The 19,661-nt window shown below is 43.4% G+C and overlaps 1 protein-coding gene across 1 annotated transcript; it reads right to left on the bottom strand.

Annotated features, from left to right (window-relative positions):
• Window positions 1–675: 675 nt before the first annotated feature.
• On the bottom strand, window positions 676–4,730 carry mey (morpheyus). The gene is made up of 6 exons (XM_068296746.1): window positions 4,324–4,730; window positions 3,816–3,976; window positions 3,516–3,717; window positions 2,200–3,389; window positions 1,750–1,962; window positions 676–1,469 (listed from the first exon to the last, which is right to left on the bottom strand). Exons 1-6 carry the CDS (start codon window positions 4,728–4,730, stop codon window positions 1,375–1,377), a joined length of 2,268 nt encoding a protein of 755 aa, XP_068152847.1. The 3' UTR covers window positions 676–1,374.
• Window positions 4,731–19,661: the final 14,931 nt, after the last annotated feature.

Here is a 19,661-nt window from a genome sequence, read left to right as displayed (position 1 = left end):
CTTAGTTCCAGTAGTGCAAGTTTTTCACTAAAAACTTTGCTTTTAATTTATTAATTAACCACATATCCATAAATGTAACATTTTAAATGTGACCAACATAACTTTGATTGATACGAATTTGAACAAAACTCACTATATAAGGTTTTCCAGCAATTAGTTAGCTACTATATAATCTTTTTGATTCCAATGCAGTTGTTAAACTGTGAAAAGTAAAACAATACAACTTTTGTTTTCTTTTCGTTCATTTGGTTAAACTGGCCCCGATTGGAGTTCCCTTTGTGACTGCTTTATTTGCTTATCTGGGTGAAATCAAGTTAATGAAGTTGTTTACTTGCAATTCGTTACCTTCTTTTTCTCGCCCAATTAGTTTGTCACTTTTACTGGCTCGTTGTTTTGGCTTTTACTTACAGTCGATTCGGTTTCACTTGGCCAATTTGCAGCCACCTTTCGTATGTGCAGTTTGAGTTGGATGTAAACGCTGCTCTTGATTGATTTGCATCAACGTTGATTAGACCAAAATCAACAACGATTTCACAAGTATATAGCCTGAAGACCTACTTGAGGTTGGCGCGTTGGCCTTGTTAGGTCTAATCAGGCCGTTGCCCAACCAATTGACATCGACAGGTAAATTTGCCCCACCAACCCGAGAGAGTACAGGAAAAAAATGGATACGGATATTTTCTAGTATGTTTATTTACTTTTTATAGCATCTGAAGTTTGTCTCTTGTTACATATTATTCATATAGTTGTTGTTATTAATTGCATTACGCCTAGCATAGGTATAGTATTAGGTTTTTATTTATGTAGACAGTCAAACCTCTTAAACGAGCATTTTGGCCAGTGTCAGTATCTGTCAGTCAGTCTCGTGGCTCGCTTAAGAGGTTTGAATGGTTTCGCACTACGACTAAGGAGCTTGTATTTTTATAGGTTTTTTGTTTTTTTTTAAGTCTTAAGTTGATAGTGTGTAGACGTATTTAGAGTAGTCTTAGTAGTAAGTCTTATAGAGGGACACCTAGATGGTATATGAGCATATATAGATATTAAGCTACAGTTGTTGGGAGGGCTCTTCCCCATCAGTCATTGACTTGGTTCGTGTGGGTTGACGTTGGCAGCTCTGCTCGCAATGACTTTCAAGTGCAATCATCTTAAAAGGGGAGAGCTTTTCCTTGTACAGCTACTAACTAGATTATGAGCGGTGCTAAGTTTTTAAGAGCTATAAGAATTTCATGCTAGTTGCTTATTGTTCCTCTTTCTCTTCTACATGTTCTTCGTATCAATCTGCAATTTCATTTCCATCTCCGTTCTCCTGCTCCTGCTTCTCCATCATCTTCCATTTCTCTAGCCTGCATTTCTTTAGCTTGGTCCGCAATTCGTTTATCGCTTGTGTAACGCGCGCTTTTGTATATTGTCCCAAACAGCAATGACCGTCAGCTGGAGCAGCAGAAAGAGCGCACCAGCAATTATGAAGCCTGTTGGAAATAGAGTTGTAAAATGCTTGCCCAAGAAATATACGAGCTAATTTAATTAGCTGGGCACTCAGTCGGTAAGTTCAGTCTCGACAGGCACGCGATTAGTGCAAATCAATTCGCCATGCTTGCGATACCAAACCCCAGACCCATGCTTAGACCCAAACTCAAACTGGATTGCCGCTGTGCTACACGGTGGCTGCGGACCCCTGCCCATGCCCATGCCCATGCGCATGCCCATGCCATCCATTCAAATGCAACCTGCAATCGCAAACTAACTTACCATAGCCGTTTATACAAGTGTCCGTTTTGGTGCCCAGTTCCAGTTGCAATTTGCCGAGGCCATCGGTGGGCTCACCGCTCTTGCCGGCATCGGCGCCATTGAAGGCAAACTTATCGGTGATTTGTATCGATTGCACTAGCAGAATGTTCTCATCGGTCGCCGCCTGATGACTCACATCACGTTTTTGGCGTTCCGAATTAATGGCCAGCTCAACTGTGAAGAGGTAGCAGGCAGAAGAAATAACAAGAAATGAAATATGTTCTGTGGGAGCCATTCTCAATCAGCCAGGGATGGATACTGAGATTGGGGAGACCTCGAGAGTAGTGATCATTGATCGATTAGAATCGAAGCAAAGGAATCTATTTTCTAAGCATCAGTTCCACATTTTCAGATATTTGGGCTGAGACTTCCATCTTCTCCAGCCCTGGCCAGAAATAACCGTACACTTACCGCCATCGGTGCCATTCAACACCGAACGCTTGCGACGTCCATAAGACAGCAGGGACTTCACTTCACCGTTCTCATCATTGTCGCAGATAACCGGTTCGCAACGCGGTATGCAGGGCGTGACCAAGGCGCGGAATTGCACCAGCTCCGAGGAGGGGAACTTGAAGGCGTCGAACTGTGAGAGCAGCACCTTGCGATTGCTGGCCATCTTTTGCATGGCACTCATAATGTACTGATCCGTGGGACAGCCGTTGGCATCGATGAGCGTGATCTCTGCACTGTCAGTACCATCCATGGCCACCAGTTCGCGGACAAAGATCTCGTATGGACTGTTAGCATCAACGATCTCAAAGCGCAGTGCCAGTGGGTCTCCGACCTCTGCAATGCGTTTCATATCACTGCCGTCGCGGGCGGTAATCTTCATGATAACATTGGGCGAGTCGACAATGATCTCCTCACTTAGAGTGGACTCGATTTCTCCAGTAACACCCAGGTCCACATTGTTTACCACAGTCTTGTTGGTCAAATCATATTGACAGGAAACCGCCAGTCCCAAATCGGAGGAGGTCACAATCATATCGTGATGTTGGATGACAATGTCATTCATGTACCGTCCATAGGCGCTCTGACGTACGTTGCACTCCAAATCGTTGTAACGCATGCGCAGATCAAACTCTAGCGAGTTGTTCACATTGACGGCACAAGATTTTGGCGCACCCTTGGCATAGACCTTGCCATCGAAGAGCTTAGATGTGCGAATCTTGGTGATCATCTCCCCAGATCGGCAATCGATCGAAACGTTATAACAAGCCGACTGTTCATAGGTAGCTGCCTCCTCAATACTCAGATATGGTTCCGATAAGTCAGTCAGAGTTGCTCGGCTATGGTGCGAAAGGCGGCAGACATGCTCACCAGTCTCACTGTAGTCATAGGAGTGGCAGCGGAATGGAGCCGTCAGGCAAAGGTCACGGCAGTCGTCAATACTTTGTACATTCTGATGCACCGAGTCCACGGTCTTTAAGATGCGACCTGATATACGCTTGAACTCACACAGCTTGCTGGGTTCCTCGGCGCAGTTGTTCTCCAAATAGTCGGCGCCATCGTACGCGGCGATGTTTGCCTCATCTGACAGCGTAATGCGATCCATATCAGACAACTCGCACAGGCCAGAATGTGCATAGTAGTTGGCCGATCTTTAGCAAGAACCCCAGAGAGACAAAGAGAGAAAACGAAAACAAAAAGAATGGAATAGAAGATAGTGCATGGACTAGGAGGATCTGGTCGTCTTTGCGGATTGTTGTAACGGGATCAGCACTTACCGACAGGTGAACTCCGTTTCGCCCAGGCACAACTCGATGCAGTCGCGTCTTGTGGCCACGCTTTGGCTGGCCTTGGCGCGTTCAGGCAGACGGTAGCCCTGCACGCGATCAATGCACCAAGCCTTCGAACAGGGACGTACTCCAAAGCATGATTTCTGTGCGTAAACGGTGAAAACGGGGTACTGCGACCGCGAAAGTGAACCTGTGCATTGGCATAAAAGGGGAACAAGAGATGAGGGGTAAGAGAGGACTCACAGGCAATCTAGGGGCAAAGGCAGATCGTGATCGTGGCCCACTCACCTGGCAGCTGATCGGCTGTGCTGCGGAACATGACACAAAGACCCGTCTCATAATTAACAGCGCTGCAAGATTCATTGCCCTGGCAAGCCTCCAAGCAGTCGGTCAGCATCAGAGTGCCAGGCAGCGTTTCCAATTGTTTCGATGGTGCAGACAGCACGTACCTGTATGGCATTGGGGATTAGATAAAGTAACGCACATAAATTTTCTTGTATATGTCCATTGCAACAGGTTTCTGCTCTCTGCTCTATCAAGTGGGTGGCTCATTCACTTGTGTCTCCCACTCCTATTCTATATTTGACAACCACAAATTCTACAAGTATTCCTAGAAGTTGTTTCGGCAAATGTCATCGAGCTACCCTCGCAAAAAGGCTACATTTTACGATGTGCGAACAGACGATGCCGCATAATTTATTTGCCAGTTCTTGGCGATGTTGTCCATGCTACCCCCCCATACCTAATTGCAACAATTAAGATTTATGAGGATCGCCGAGGTGACGGTGACACTCACCCTGTTATAAGCTCAAAGCCAATCATATCCGGCTCGCAGTCCTCATCCATCAGGGCGCCCAATGGCGTTGCCGTTGGAGCCAAAGTCATGGACAGATCATCGGCTTTGGTCTCAGCACTGGCAGGTGCTGCAGCTTCCGCTGGCTCGTTCGATTGCAGCGTCAACGGTTTTGGTAGCTCGCTTCCGTTGGCCGGGGGCGTCGTTGCCGGGGTTCCCGCTGCTGCTGCCGATGCTGATGCTGCCACAGCTGGTATTGCCGGTATAGGTGTTGCATTGTTGCGCGGAAATGTCTTGAACGGTTTTACCGGTCGCTTGGGCAGTAGCTTGCGTGATGCCTCCGCACTATCCGCATCCACAAGCAGCAACACCAGAGCCAGTAGAACAGCCATAGTCTTTGTCGTAGTCATGGTGACTCGCCGTCTGTTTGTCATTGACCGTGGTGGTTGCATCTGCAAAATGAATGAATGCAAAATGATTTGGTAGCTTGGTTTTTAATTAGCATTTCAGTTGCCTTTCATGCTTATCTCGTAATTAATTGCAGTTGCAGTTACAGTTAAACCTTAATAATGGGTTTAAGGTAGCGATCTTGGCAAGCCCACGAACTTGGACTTGATTAATTGCAAAAGAATTACAAAGTAATCGCCTCTAATGCAAAATCAATTTACTCGATGATGCCATGGACCGAAGCTGCCTGAAAGTTGCCACGGGACTGGCTCACGCACATGAAGGCATATCTAGGAATTCAAATGACGCCACTTAAGCGTTAGAACACGCACAGGGATAAAATGGGGGAAAACTGATTGAAATCATGTTCTGGTCATCATTACAATAGCATCGACACAGTGATTGGAGATTTCTTTCCCCCACACTCTGTGAGTGAACTGTTAGCCATAAATGGGAACAGAAAGCCAAACAATTTAATTACTCTAAATCTGGCCGATTTACAGCCAGAGAACAACCCAAGCGGACCTCAATGAAATGTATGTCCTACTCAAATTACAATTTAATGTTGTGGGTCAGTCGCTTTAGTGGGCCAATAAACAAATCCGAATCTGGCTATGGTCTTACTGCAACATGGACATGGCTATCGGTTGAATTGCACATAAATTTCCATTTGGCATTTCAGTGGCTCCTGCTGTGGCCTGCAGGCATTTCTATTCGAATTGAATGGAGATTTATTTATGCAAGCGTATATATTTGGATGAGTGTTCATTTATCAGTCATCCAGTCTTACTAGCAACTAACCCGCTTCGTATTTAACGTTTATTTTTACATATTTACAGACAATTTAAAGACTTTAAAGACTTTGTTTAGCTGTTGTTTTATGAAGTGTTTACATTTCCCAGTTTCATTTTTGTCCCAATTAAAGCATATCGAATCGTCATAGACTATTCAATGTATAAGTTTTAGTGCTTTACCACCTCGAGCCATTTGGTTGGCAACTCATTTGCATAGACAAACATAAACGTCGAATGCTGGTCACTCAATATTCGGGTTAATCCTACAGCATTTGTCCATGGCGGAGAAGTCTCTTTTGACACCAATTCCGCTAGATGTGGATCAGTATGTTTCTTAACGATTTTAATTAAAATGGCAACTAATCAAAGACCATTCCATTGACAGAGGCCAGAAGAATGACATAACTGCCAAGCGCAGGCTTATCTCAATTGAAGCGCAAGTCACTCTAACTGTAAGCAATGTGGAAGCACCATCAGATGCAGGTAGCCAGGCAAAGGCAACTATCTTTATTTCTTTAATTCACTGGTTGCTTAGCTGGCTAGTTGGCTGCTGTGGCTGACTGGCTGGCAATTCAAAGTGCACCCGCTGGCCATTGGCAAAAGGAGCTAATGCTGGCTGACCCACATTCTGGCCAGCCAAAGTTATTTCTATAGAAATTTTTCCTATTCTTGTTTGGCAATTTGCGGCAAATTTCTCAAGCCCATACCATGCGACAAATCTTCAATTAATGGGCGGAGAAATTTCTCAAATGCTCTGCAATCCAAGAATATCAAAAGACTTAAGCGACAAACTTGTTTTGGGTATTTATAAGTTTTTACCAAAAAATTTCATCTTATATTTTATTATCGGAGTTTCCAAATTACAAAATAAAAAAAAATAAAATGAAAATCCTAATGAAAACTTTTGACTTCGTACAAATGGAAAGAAAACCAAATCTAACGGCAAATTCATAGCATTCATTTGAAAGCCATTTAAAAATGTAATCTATTCACCCCAACACCAGTCCAAAACATAAACGAAATACAAAAAGAAAACATGATTTTTCAGCTCACGCTCTTCTTGTCCATTTGCTACCACCGATGTAGAGAGATCTAACTGTGAACGCATTTCTGATAATGAAAATCAACATAGATCACTGCACAAAGCAGCTCCAAATCCACGAGTCTGAACTTTCATGGCATACTAATGAGAATTGGTTAAGTCGGCAAGGCATTCAAAAAAAAACTTAGTGCCATAATGGATCGTAATATGAGTCTTAGGCAACCGAATTCAACTGAACACGTAGTTAACAGATTTGTCACTTAATACAATTGAAATGGGGGATAGATGCAAAAAAATCCACATAAGTTTCCTGAACACTCACAGATTCTGGCATTGTTGGGTAAATGAAGGACCACAGTTTGACAACCCAAATAAATTTCTTTTTTGTTTCAGTTTTACAGAGATACACATTCAAGTGAAAAGATCTTGAGTTCATGTGATCATTTTTAATTGCCAGCAATGGTTGGTCATCCGTTCTCTGACCCAAATTATTGGCCACTTTCTTGTTTAGGGGAAATAAAACGCTATTAATTGCTTTTAGAATTTGTTCGCACATTTGGGAGTTGACAAAAGTTGTTTCCGGGACCTGTTCTTCGTTTTTTCTTTTTGTTTTTTTGGTCAGTAAATCGAGTGACTGATCGATCGACTAGTCGGCCGATTGACTCCACATTCACCCAAAGCTTTCTCTAAATACTAAATTGTCTATTTTCGTTTAATTGATAGACATGTGGGCATCCTGTTCGGCTGACAACTGACACTTTGTGAGAAGACGTCGAACACATTTCGGACGGTAACTTTGAAATGCATCTTTAGTAAAGAGGCTCCTTTGTAAAGCATTCTTTTATTTTACCTTTGTCCAAGTGATTGTTTCACTTTAATAATTGTTGAAATTATTTTTAATAAATTTTTCGGTACACGGAAACTCGCAGGATACGCACAGTTAGTAGTAAAATATTTAGTTGATATAATTTTTATCGTTATCTGTTTTTTTTTAGTTTTTAATTTTTCACGCCGAACCGAAATATGTCCCGACGATTCGAACCGTTTAAACGCTCGTCTGCACTGTCGAAAGTAGAGCGCCTAACTGCCTTGCATATGTTTCGGCTATAGGTTCTTATGGGAACTTCTTTAACGCGGCTCAAACGGAATTGGTTGGGAAATTAAATTTTCTCTCAAAGTTCGTTAGCTTCTATGATTGCTCTAGCGGTGGCTGCGACTGCCAGTTCGAGCACCTTGACACTGAATGTTGGCTGCGAAGGCCGCGGAAAATGTTTTCAGTTACCACAAGAAGACGGCAGACGTTGCCGATGCCGATGCCCATGCCGACGCTAGCGTTGGCAGCAGCAACTTGCTAACTAACGTTTCTTCTCTTTGGCCGTATCCAAGCAAACCGGTAAAAGCCACAAAGCTAACGTCAAGCAGTTACTCTTTGCTAGCTCTCTTCTGGCTATACTTCTCTCTCTGGTGAACTTTCTTTAGTGGCAGAAGCTTTTCTTGCCACATTATTTAGTGGCAATCACAGTGGTTCGAAGCTTTGGGCTCTGTGTTCTGTTGTTCTTCTGCAACTTCTGCCCGCCTGTCGGAAGTAATAAAATGCAATTACTCATACGAGAGTCGAGGCAAATGATATTCTAATGCGCTTGCCCGGCAAACTGCCAAATTGCCGACCACCAGGTGCATTGATTCAACCAAAGAGAGATCATCAAAAGAGGCCCATCTAAGACTCTTCTCCCTGATCTTTCAGTTAGTTTTAGAAAGAACTATGCAGCTTTCTAATGACCAAAGTGGTAAAAGAGAAACAGGTACAACTACAATCCAAGTACTTCTAACCGTATGAGCAGAGCATTACCTCAACGCACGCCTAATTAAATCCGAGATAACAATCGAAGAAGCCTCCAAATGGGGTCACTGATTATGGAACTAGGGAGTCGGAGACAGAGAATACCCAAATATAGTAACTCACACCATTTACGCAACTCCCTTACGTCACATGATCAAATTATTATTACGGAGGTCATCAAATCTGTTCGTCACACAATACAATTAACTATGAGTACAGATATTGGCGGGCAATCATCGAAAGCGCATCGAACTGCACTCGTCTCACTTTTCCCATTCACGAGCATTTTCATGCTTCATGTTTCAGTAGCACTTGCATCTTTTCACCTGCATTCATCAATTTCGACATTGAATCCGAGTCGAATTCCCATTCCGATTCTCTGGCGATAAATCGACAAGGAGGCTTTTGTCGCTTTGTGTTCATAATTGGCGCGTTCAATCAACGACTCTGACTGACTCTGAGTGGATTATACAATTTTTCCAACAATGAGCAATGGGTACTAAATCTGATAAAGAAATTATATAAATTTTTTTGATCTTGGAAAAGCTTCAAATTAAGGCTGGACAGTAGGAAGTCTGCAATCGCCATCCGCTTTGGCGTGTGAATGAGAAGTCTTTCAATTCATTTACGGTCCCGATGGCCAGCAATTGATTAAGCCATAGAATCCCAGTTGGCCCCTCAGCCACCCTGCACCTGGCCACATTACTCGCAATGCTCATCGAGTAATTGGAGCTGGCAAGAATTTTGCTCTAATTGTTATCTCTCGTTTTGATCACTGCCAAAAAATATTGTTGTCCAACTCCAATTCCCAGAAATTATTTCAATCTCTGGGCAAATGGTTGTTGAACAAAGTTTACAGTTCACTTGGGGTTAAGTGGGGAGTTTGTTGCTCTCGCTTATCAGTATCGGAGAACATGGCGGATGGCGATATCGCAAGTGCCTCGCCGTTAGGAGGAAGTTAGTGAGCGGTTTTAATAGGCCATCGTTCGTCATGTGTGTCATTTCAATATTCAAATATTTGTTTGCATTCTAAAACCTCGCAAACTGTGTCAAGCCAACAGCGACTAATGCAGAGACAACTGCGGAGGTCTCTGGGTTCGTTTGCAGAGCAAACGAGCGAAGCACAGTCTCCAATTTGTATTTGTGTCGCCCTGTTCTTGATGATTTTTTTTGTCAATTGAGTGACATGCAAATTTCCTTTCGATTTTTCACACATTCTCTGTCGTTCTCTTTGGCATTTGCTGCTGATTGCCGTGTGGGCTGTTGGCTGTGGGTCGAGGTCGCGCAGAGTCGGTGGATCGGTGGGTCGGAGTCGATTGCTTCGGGAATGAGGAATAGGAGAGTGATCGCTATTTATGTTTCCGGCAATCAATCGACTGAAATTCACTTTTGCACTTTTTCTGTTTATTTATATTCGCCTCGTTTCTAATGCGGTTCATTCTTGTTGGTTGGTCATTAGAAATGGAGCTTTGCCCCTCCCCACTCCCACCATTTTCTACTCTGCACCACCAACCTCTGCTCTGGTTAAACTGCAGTGAAATTTTACTTTCTCGCGAATGCATCTTACATTCTGAAGGTTCGGGGAAAGGAATTGATGGCACGCAAAGATATAAATGCGCGTCATCAATCTACTGTAACATTCGAATCGGGGCTGAGAAGAAGTCCCGAAATATCTCCAGTTGCACATTCATCTGCAATTAGGAACTGAAATCGAAATTAAGGAGAATTTTTTTGGCACCTTTACAGACCTAATTGCTGATTAGCATCGAATGAAAGTGGTGATCATGCGAGCCACCAGGTGGCTATCCCACATGAAAGCGGCGGCCAGTGTTGACCCAAATCTGAATGAACCGAAAGACTGAAGCAACGAACTTTATGAGTATCTAAAGAGCGGCGGAGGCCCTTTTGATTTATTTTGTTTTTATTTACGCCTTCTAGACCACTCTTTTTTATTCTTTTTTCTTTTAACCTTTTATAATTGCAGTGGTAATACCCTTTCTATACAGCTTTCCATGCAAAAACTTAAAAAAATGTCCATTCTTGAGGAATTTTCACTCTTAATAAGTTTCTTGTTTGGTTTGTGCCACTGACTGACTGTCGACGCCTTCAACATTAAATACAACGTGGTCTGGTCTCTGGCATAAAACTGTCAACGAGCGTTTAACCCAGTTAACGCCCTTAAGCAGCGTCGGACTTCCACTTGCTCTATGACAACTCCCAGCTCTAACTCCAACTCAACTTTCGATCCATTCGACACGAGACCCAGGCAAAAACGAGCAAGGTGTAAGAAAAACAACAACTTGTGCAAGAGGTGAATGGAGTACGAGTTGAGAGATAAGAAAAGCCACCAACTGAAATGCCAGTAAGGCATCCGAGGTTGAGGTTGAGTGATGGCTCCACCTCAGAACGAGATCTCAATGCAGATCGGGGGCGGTGTGGAGGTGTTGATTGTGGCCAGCGGATATGGCGTTTCTAGAGGGTGGAAGAATCCAAAGAGAAGAAGAAGGAGAATGGCAGAAGGAGTGGTGTCTACGGCTGCTCATGGACACAAAGGAATTCTGAGCGCGGTGAAAGTAGTTGTATCCATCTACAGCTTTGGCTTCAGCTCCATCAGAAGACGTCGAGTCTTTGGCTGCATCAGCAACTTGTTGAAATTCTGGTCCCAATAATGACACTTAAGCGATGCACTTTTTTCGTAATATGAATTTTCCTGTTTGTTGCCGATGGTCGTTGGCCATTGGTCTCTACTCGTCTCATCATCAATTATGGCCTCGCAATGCGTGGTGGAAGGAAAGGAGGGGAGTACACCTGAGCTGCAACTCAATCGGCGACCAACATTCAACAGCCATCGGCAACTTATGGTTATAATTGCAGCGCTTTTTATACCATACACCCATAGGGTGAAATGGTATATTAAAGTCGCCAAAATGTATGTAACAGGCAGAAGGAAGCTTCTCCGACCCTATAAAGTATATATATTCTTGATCAGGATCAACAGCCGAGTCGATCTAGCCATGTCCGTCTGTCCGTCCGTCCGTCCGTCCGTCCGTCCGTCCGTCCGTCCGTCCGTCCGTCCGTCCGTCCGTCCGTCCGTCCGTCCGTCTGTATGAACACGCAGATCTCGGAGACTATAAGAGCTAGAGCCACCAAATTTGGCATGTATACTCGTGTAGTATGCACATGTTCAGCATTAATTGGAATTTCGGCCACGCCCCCCTTACGCCCCCAGGAATCACATAAAACTGTTTTTCTTAAAAAGTATGACAGCTAGAGACATCAAATTTAGTTTGTATACCCGATTAGTTAGTGCGCAGAAATTAACTGTTCAAACTTTTTGCCACGCCCCCTTACGCCCCCAGGAATCACACAAAACTGTTTTTCTTAAAAAGTATAATAGCTAGAGACATCAAATTTGGTTTATATGCTCGGTTAGTTAGCGCGCAGAAACTAATTGTTTAAACTTTTTGCCACGCCCCCTTCCGCCCCCGGAATTTACATAAAAGTGATTTCCTTAAAAACTATGATAGCTACCGACATCAAATTTAGTATGTAGACTAGCTTAATAGACGCGCAGATATTGGCTATTTAAACATTTTGCCACGCCCACTTCCGCCCCCGTAAATTAAACAAAACTGATTTTATCAAAAACTAACAAAGCTAAAGTCACCAAATTTAGTATGTATACTGGCATAGTATGCGCAGAGAATTTAGATATTTTCACATTTTGCCACGCCCACTTCCGCCTCCATAATTTAGGAAAAAACGATTTCCTCCTTTAGTTTTTTGACTATCGCATTTAAATTTGGCAGACTAATTAATCTTATCTATTTCTACCAAACTACCAAATTTTATGGAAATCGGACTAGAAACATGTAAAACATGCGTATGAACGTATTTTACTACGCGGTCCACAAGGCCAGAATTGGACGTTGGCTAGTAGCGGCGCTAGAGTGCTCGTGTGTTTGTAGAATGAGCGAGATAGCACATAGTATAAGACATGTAAAAACAATTTAATAGACATACATACATTTGGTCTTCGAAATTTGAAATATTTGTTTCACCAGGTGTATGGTATACCCAAGTCGACGAGTCGACTTACTTGCTTCATTTTATTTTTTGCTCCTGCTTTCCTGTAGTTTCTGTAGTTGTTGAGTTTATTACATTGTGGTGAAAGAGCAAGGAGCAAAAACAGAATCAAACGCCACTTTTCGTCCAACAAGGTGGCATAGGCGATATCAAATGAAGAATTTTCAATGAATTTTATACAAAGAATGGAAAGTAGGTATCCTTTTTTGGGCTTTACTCGGGAGTTTTTAGAGTCTTTCTATAAAATTCCCATCCATAACTGTATGCTAGGCAAATTAACGCTTTCATATTTCCATCCAGAACTGCTACATTCTCCAATGCCGGACGCATTCCCAATTCGATCGCTCCTCAACATCAACAACGATGAATCAATCTCTCCTCCTTCGATTTTTCAATTTTTAATTTATTAAAAATGGTCTCCGATTATAGGCGACGGCGCGACTTTACGATTTATGCTGAGACATGTACAAAGACAGCGATATATTCCTCAGGAGCCCAAATCCATATATGTTTGCTCTGAGCGGTGGCTTGCCAAATTAGTTATTCGGTGGTTCCACAAATGAAGGGGTGTGTCTGGAACTTTTCCAGCTTCATTTGAGGATCTGGCACGAGGCGTGCGACATGCAACACAAACCAATCAAGGCGACTGTCAATGGTGGTTACACTGCTTTCTTGTTTCGCATCCTCCACCAGCCTTAACTGGCACGACCTTGACTCCGTGAATTGGTCCACTTGGCGGGCCAACACAGCTAGTCAGCTGCAATCAAATTTGTATCTTGCGGGTGTGCAAACCGGTAAATTGGAACCATTTTCATCAATTTCGTTGAACGCTGCACTTGACAAAGTAAACATATTATTGGGGCCCGCTTTTCGATGCTCCATTAAGGCTGAAATTGAGAACTCTCGCACTGCACTTGTGCGGCTTTATACTGTTTAAGTTATTAGTAATATACCAAGTTTAAATACCCTTGAAAGTTTTTGTAATAGAGCCTGATTTTGTCTCATATATCCAATCCCGATTTGTCACAGTCGTTTATAAATTTTATGACATTGGCGTAAAGCTCTATTCAATAAAACTTGACAATACAAACTTTAAATTACAATGCATTACCTAGTAATAGGTTAAATATTTGTAGAATTCGGAATTCGATGCTTGAATTATCACAGTTTTATATCCTTTTTGAAATCTTTTAACAGACTACAACCTTTTGCTCTTCTCAAAAATGCTTAGATATTTGCAAGAGTAGTAAAAATAATTTACTTCAAAGTCAAAAATAATTATCTTTTGATGGTAGAAACGATTGATATTATGTTTATCTTAAAAAGGCAACAGACAAAGAAGCCCGAGAGGACAAAATCGATGGGAGATGGTATGGAATTGTTTCCCACAGGAAGTGTTACCGGCCAAACGCATGCCAAAAATGGTCCCCCAAGGACAAGACAACCTTGGGCAGTCGACCAAAGCAAGTTTTAGCCAAAAACGATCACGATTATGATGATCAGAGCGGCGATTATGGGACTGCATCAGAGACAGTGACCATGCAGAAGGGAATAGGTAAAGGAAAAGCCTGGCAAGTATTGTACTATCCACTTAGGCTAGAAAGAAAAAGAATTCGAGTAAAATGTAGGCATTGGTAGTCGCAATGTATTGTTTCTTGCAATGTAAGTGTCACCTAGTGGCTGTTGCCAGTGCTAGTAAAAATAATAGAAATTATATTAAATGGGCATTTTGGGAGTGTACACTTCAACTTCCGTGTTGGCTGTCTATTGACAATGGGCCATTTGCAATAGAATAGGTAAAAACACAATAAAAGAAGTAGCTACCCTGTTCACATTGTCCACGTGCAGAAGTGATGCAATCTCATCTTGCTTTGCGAAAAACGCCTAATTTGGCTAGTTCTTAACACATTTCTTGGCACATGAACACCTTTGACATTATAAGAGTTACAATCACGTGATAGCTTAACCATCTTCTGCGGACGGTATATGATGGATCACCAAAGATGACACGACACTTGGCATTGTTGCTGTTAGCTGTTGTAGCTATTGCTCTGGCTCTGCCATCCGTTCGTGCCCAGCAATTTGAGAGTTGAGTATTTAATGCTTCTACGTCTTGTGGCAACTTGAGGCCAGCGACTGATTTATGACAGTGCGAAAGAGTCAGGTGAAGAAGGGAGATGGTAACATGAGAGAGGTGGTGATAGACGCCCCATGCATTCGAGGGCAATTTGGAGGCGGGCGTGGCGCCCAGTCCGATATGGAAGCTGTGGCCTCAGCCTTGTTTGAGGCCTATTACGTGATGATGTAATAATTCTTCAAGTCGTTGGCATTTTTATTGCGGAAAATGTTGCATAAATCAAGGCAATAAAACGGATCCCTGTGGATAGCCACAATCACTGATCGAAGATCGAAACAGGATGCCGGGAATCGTGTACAGCGGCAGTAATTTGCACCCAGCAAACAGTAAACACTTTGATTTTGACTTTGGCATTCGATGGCTTTTCTAAGGGTTTTCAATTTGGCCTCTTTTATATACAGATTTGGCGTAGTCATTCGGGACAATTGGAATAGCGGAACTACCTCTCGTAATTTAGAGTAATTATCTATACAGATGAAGTGATTTCCGCGGCGTTTTAATCAATCCAAACCCTAGTTGAGCCTGGGCCTGGCTTGGACCGAGGCCTGGTGTGATAATCAGCAACTGCCACTTGTTGCTGCAACTTTGTTGCTGCTGCAACTCGCAGCTGGCAGCCCACGCGATCTTCCAGTTTTGGTTAGCAGTTTGGCAACAAAAGCTTTAACTAGATGCCAGCTCTCAGCGGCAGATCTCTTGATGACGGTATAAAAGATGATTCGGTTGGAGAGACGTGTTTGTCGTGGCAATTAGAAGTAGCAAACCCACGTAAAGGAACGCAGATCAAAGGAAGACGTCTTCTGAAAGTATAAACAATGCAGGAAGTCATTTGCATACACACAGCTGTAGATCAATTGTTAATGGTTAGTCCCATTCGTAGAGCTCAGATTTACTAAATGTCATATCCATGTTCCCCGATCTTGCAATTGTAAAACGATAAAAAACGGACATTGCTTGGCAACAGAATGTGGAAGAATGGTCTTCTGTGAGTCTTCTAGTTCTAATTTCCTAGTCATGCTTCAGTAAAAACTTCTCTTTCTCCCACTCCACACACATCCCACTCCAACTTCTTAGGTGTAAGTAGGCCGACTGTGGCTGACGTGTTTAAAATGTCAAATTGGCCCTGAGAGCAGTGTGTTACAGAGGATAACTTACTTTGTTTATTATGCCCAATATAATTAATTTAATTTCAGCTCACAATGTAGCGAGGGGCGTGGCACTCGCCCACTCCAATAGTGTATCAAAGCGTGAGGCATAGAAGATCTTTTAGAATATTTGCCCAGTGCCATTTGCATTTGGACTTCCTCTATAGCAGACATTGCGTGATTTGGCAACGGATTCTTAGCATATCCAACACCTTTTTGGGTGTACAGCGGAAGGGGCACCCGGATCAATGCAGGGAAAAGAGAGGTAAAGGGTCATGGTCTAGTAAAACCGAAGTACAAACAAAGCCACACAGAGTCAGAGAGCAAATTATTAGGCAGACAGGCCAGGCGGAGCAGATGGGGGAAACTGCTTTTTGATGTTCGGTAATTGGCGGTTTGGCAGCACGCGAGGCAAAGCAGTCGGCGACCACTGAGCTGGGGTTGAGGCTGGAGTTGAGAATGGAAGTGGGAATGCCACTAAGACTAAGACTAAGACTGCGACTGCGAAGCTGCTCTTCCGACTGCCGGCGCTCTAATACCAATCCCAGTCCCAGACTCCAAATGGTAACAAGCCATCGGATTTCAGCGTGACGCGCTTTTCGTTTTCGGTTCTAGCGGATTTCCCCCTTGTCACTCGCCTCATCCATATCTGCCAGTATCCCCCAAATTCCCAGTGGCTAACTAGAGTCTAGTTCCAGCAGTATTTTGAATGTCTCCATGGTCTTTGTTCTTTCTTTCGCAGTTGTGTTGCTGTCTGTCCATTTCATAATAATTGGCAGTTTACAAATGTTCTTTCGGTTTTGATTTTGTTTCCATTTATATTCTCATTTCTATTTTTCCGAAACGCTTCGCGGTTACTCCATAGTGGGGAGTGGAAGTCATAGAATTAGCGGTTCTCTGTTCCCTTGAACTTATGATCCCCGTTACCGATATTGTTATGGCGAATCTAGTGGTGAATCGGAAGCAGACCGCCGCAAATAAAATTTGTAGTTTAAAGGCGTGAAAGTTAATTACACAGACAGAGTTACTCAGCAAATGGAGTTGGATTTGAACAGGAGTCGAGGAGGTTTTTAGATTGCATAATAAATTAAACACGTCAAGAGCTGTGGTTCATTTTCGGCAAACTAATGAGTAAGTAAATGCAAATCTAGGCCTAACGGCAAGCGTCACTCAACTCCCCGCACTGACTATGAGCATTCCATCTCTTGTATTTTCCCTTCTATGTACATAAAACTATAGCTAGTAATGTGGGGGTGGGGTTTTTAACAAACTATGGCCAGATTAGCATTTAAATTGTAGCTAAAAAAAAAAAACCAAGGCAAACAACAACTCGAACGAAAGATTATTTTTCATTCCTTTTTCCGCCGTTTTCCCTGCTTACTGCAAACGTTTACCAAATGAAATTGTTGTCTTTTGTTTCTACTTCTTATTGTTGTGGGATCGTGCAACTTCAGCCACCCGCTCCACCACTCAATGCCTTCCCACACCCAGTCCATCTGATGTTATCAAACCATTGCCCCAGGCAAAAGTTGGAAGTTTTCCACTGTGTTCGGTGTGTTTGGTGTGCCAAGGTAGCAATTTCAATATCAAAATTCTCCTGGCCTTTTGTCTGCAACAAAGACTTCTCGCAGGGAGGGACCACAGAAACGGACTTATCAACAGTTGCCATAACACCATCCCCAGCCAAAGCGACTCAAGTGAGTCTTGAGTCCGACCAACGGTACACCACTAACGCCAACTCCTTCTTAAGACTATCAGTTTGATACAAAATCCGAGCCTGTGCGCCAATTGAACTCCGTTTCCGTTTCTCTGACATATGCGAGTGATCCGATGTCCACGCTTCCAACATTTTCATTCAAAATAATTAAAATTTTGCTTGTCAGAAGCAGCCCGCTGGCTACTCGATCAGACTGACCAAGTCTTCGCCAAACCATTGAATCTTTCTACCTGCTGTTCCAATTTGACGAGCAGAAATATTGCCCAAATCCAACGCGATGATAAATTGTCAAACATTTAGAAAATGACTTCAGAAGTGTGGCAGCCCCGAGGCGGGGCTTCCAATTGGCCCATTCCCAAAAGCCTCTCCTCTCCATCTGGTCATTATTCTGAAACGCTGCACAGAGCGATTAATTTGCAGCCAAAGAAGTACCGTAAGCGTAGGTGGCTTGATGAGCTCCGCTGCCAACGGCTCAGCTGCTGTTTTCTCAGTGACTTGGCCTCGCTTCAGCAGCCCTAAGAGCCCCTTGGCCATAGCCGCTAATTAATTGTGTACTCTGACTTTGATGTGGACTTGGACATGCTCGAAGTCCAAGGTGGAGGCGGGTCGTTGTCGTGGTCGCAGACGTCGCTCTGATTGACAGGAAATTATTATGACAGCGTCCGATCGACTTGTAACTGTTTGCTCTGTGTTATTGCTATTTTTAGCTATTTAGATCTTTCGTTTGCGAAATAGGTTGGGTTGCTGGAATGGGTTCATTGGCATCCTGCGGTCAGTTTCCCGTTTAGTATGCTGTTGACCCGCAACTATGTCTGAACTAACTAGAGTGCAATCGAAAGTTTCCCTGTCTCGATGGAAGGCTGAGTCACTCCACCAGGTTTTCCCGTCCACGCCAATCTTTTCTGCTCATTCATCTGACACTCGAGACTCGCGCAGCTCTAGACATTCGAGAGTGCGAACTGCATGGAGAAGCAAATCAGCATAAAAGAAGAGTTGGACTGCAGATGCCAGCGATAGCTCTGGTGCCCATTTCGACTAATTGCGGTTATGATATTTATTAAAGTCGACATAACGCCTCAACAAACCTCCTCCTTCCTCCTGATCGCTCCTCTCTAGTGGAGGCCGTTAGCAACCTCAGCACGAAATGAAAATATGAGCAACACGCAATCGGACCATGGTCAAGTGCCTCTTGTGAGGTGTCGGATCGAAACTGCAGTTACAGACGGATATATACATACATGGCGATGGAGATGGAGCCGGGTGTCAGGATAATTTGTTGGACGGGGCTGTGGCCTAGGCCGCCGACGCCACGCAAATGAAAATGATCTGCGGACATAATGAACTTTCTCGCTTTTGGGGAGAATTTGCAGTGGTTAGTAGAATATGTTTGGGAAAAGACCAAACGGAGGAGAGATGGTTTGAGATGGAAAAGGAGAAGCGTAACAATTACGCAGAATTTGGGTCACCTCTCGATCTTGGCGGGGGAAATTCGCTCGCTGATGAGATTTCTTATAAAGACGAAGAAGACCTCATAACAAATAATTGCGAATTAAATTCTCATTCTGTTTTAAAAAGAAAATCCAAATTCGGTTTCTGTGTCGACTTCTACTGCTGGGAAATCGGCATTAAATCACTTCATTTTAACGGCATTTAAGCAAACTAACCACTAAGATTAAGAAGGGGGTAAGGAGAATAGCTGCTCCCGAACTGAACTCGAAACCAAACTGGGTAACAAGTGATGAACGTGCGCCTCATCACGATCGATGGACTTCGATAGGCAACTGGAGTGCTTGATCCTCAATCCTAGCGACCAATATGGTACCTGCATGCTCATCACGAACAAGCATCACAGACAGCCGATCACGACGCATGTCGTCTTGTCATCGTCCCTCTACACTAACTATTAAACCTGGCCAACTAATTACTCACCCTTGCGATTATGAAGTTCGGCAATCTTGTGATTTCATGTTTTGCGCAACGGTTCTATTTGGTGGGGGCCTAACCTAGACTATGAGTGGTTCATTTTGACCGACGAAGCAGGTTCCGACTTGATCTCCCATCTCATCTCTAATGACACGAATTCCCATGGAGCATATTTGTTGTGGCAAAAGGGACCGTTAGACGTACGTGTGACAA

This window comes from Drosophila tropicalis, unplaced genomic scaffold (genome assembly GCF_018151085.1).
Source record: "Drosophila tropicalis isolate 14030-0801.00 unplaced genomic scaffold, ASM1815108v1 contig_859, whole genome shotgun sequence".
NCBI lineage: Eukaryota > Metazoa > Arthropoda > Insecta > Diptera > Drosophilidae > Drosophila > Drosophila tropicalis.
The sequence above is the reverse complement of the archived record's forward strand: the minus strand, read 5'-3'. Positions and strand labels throughout refer to the sequence as shown.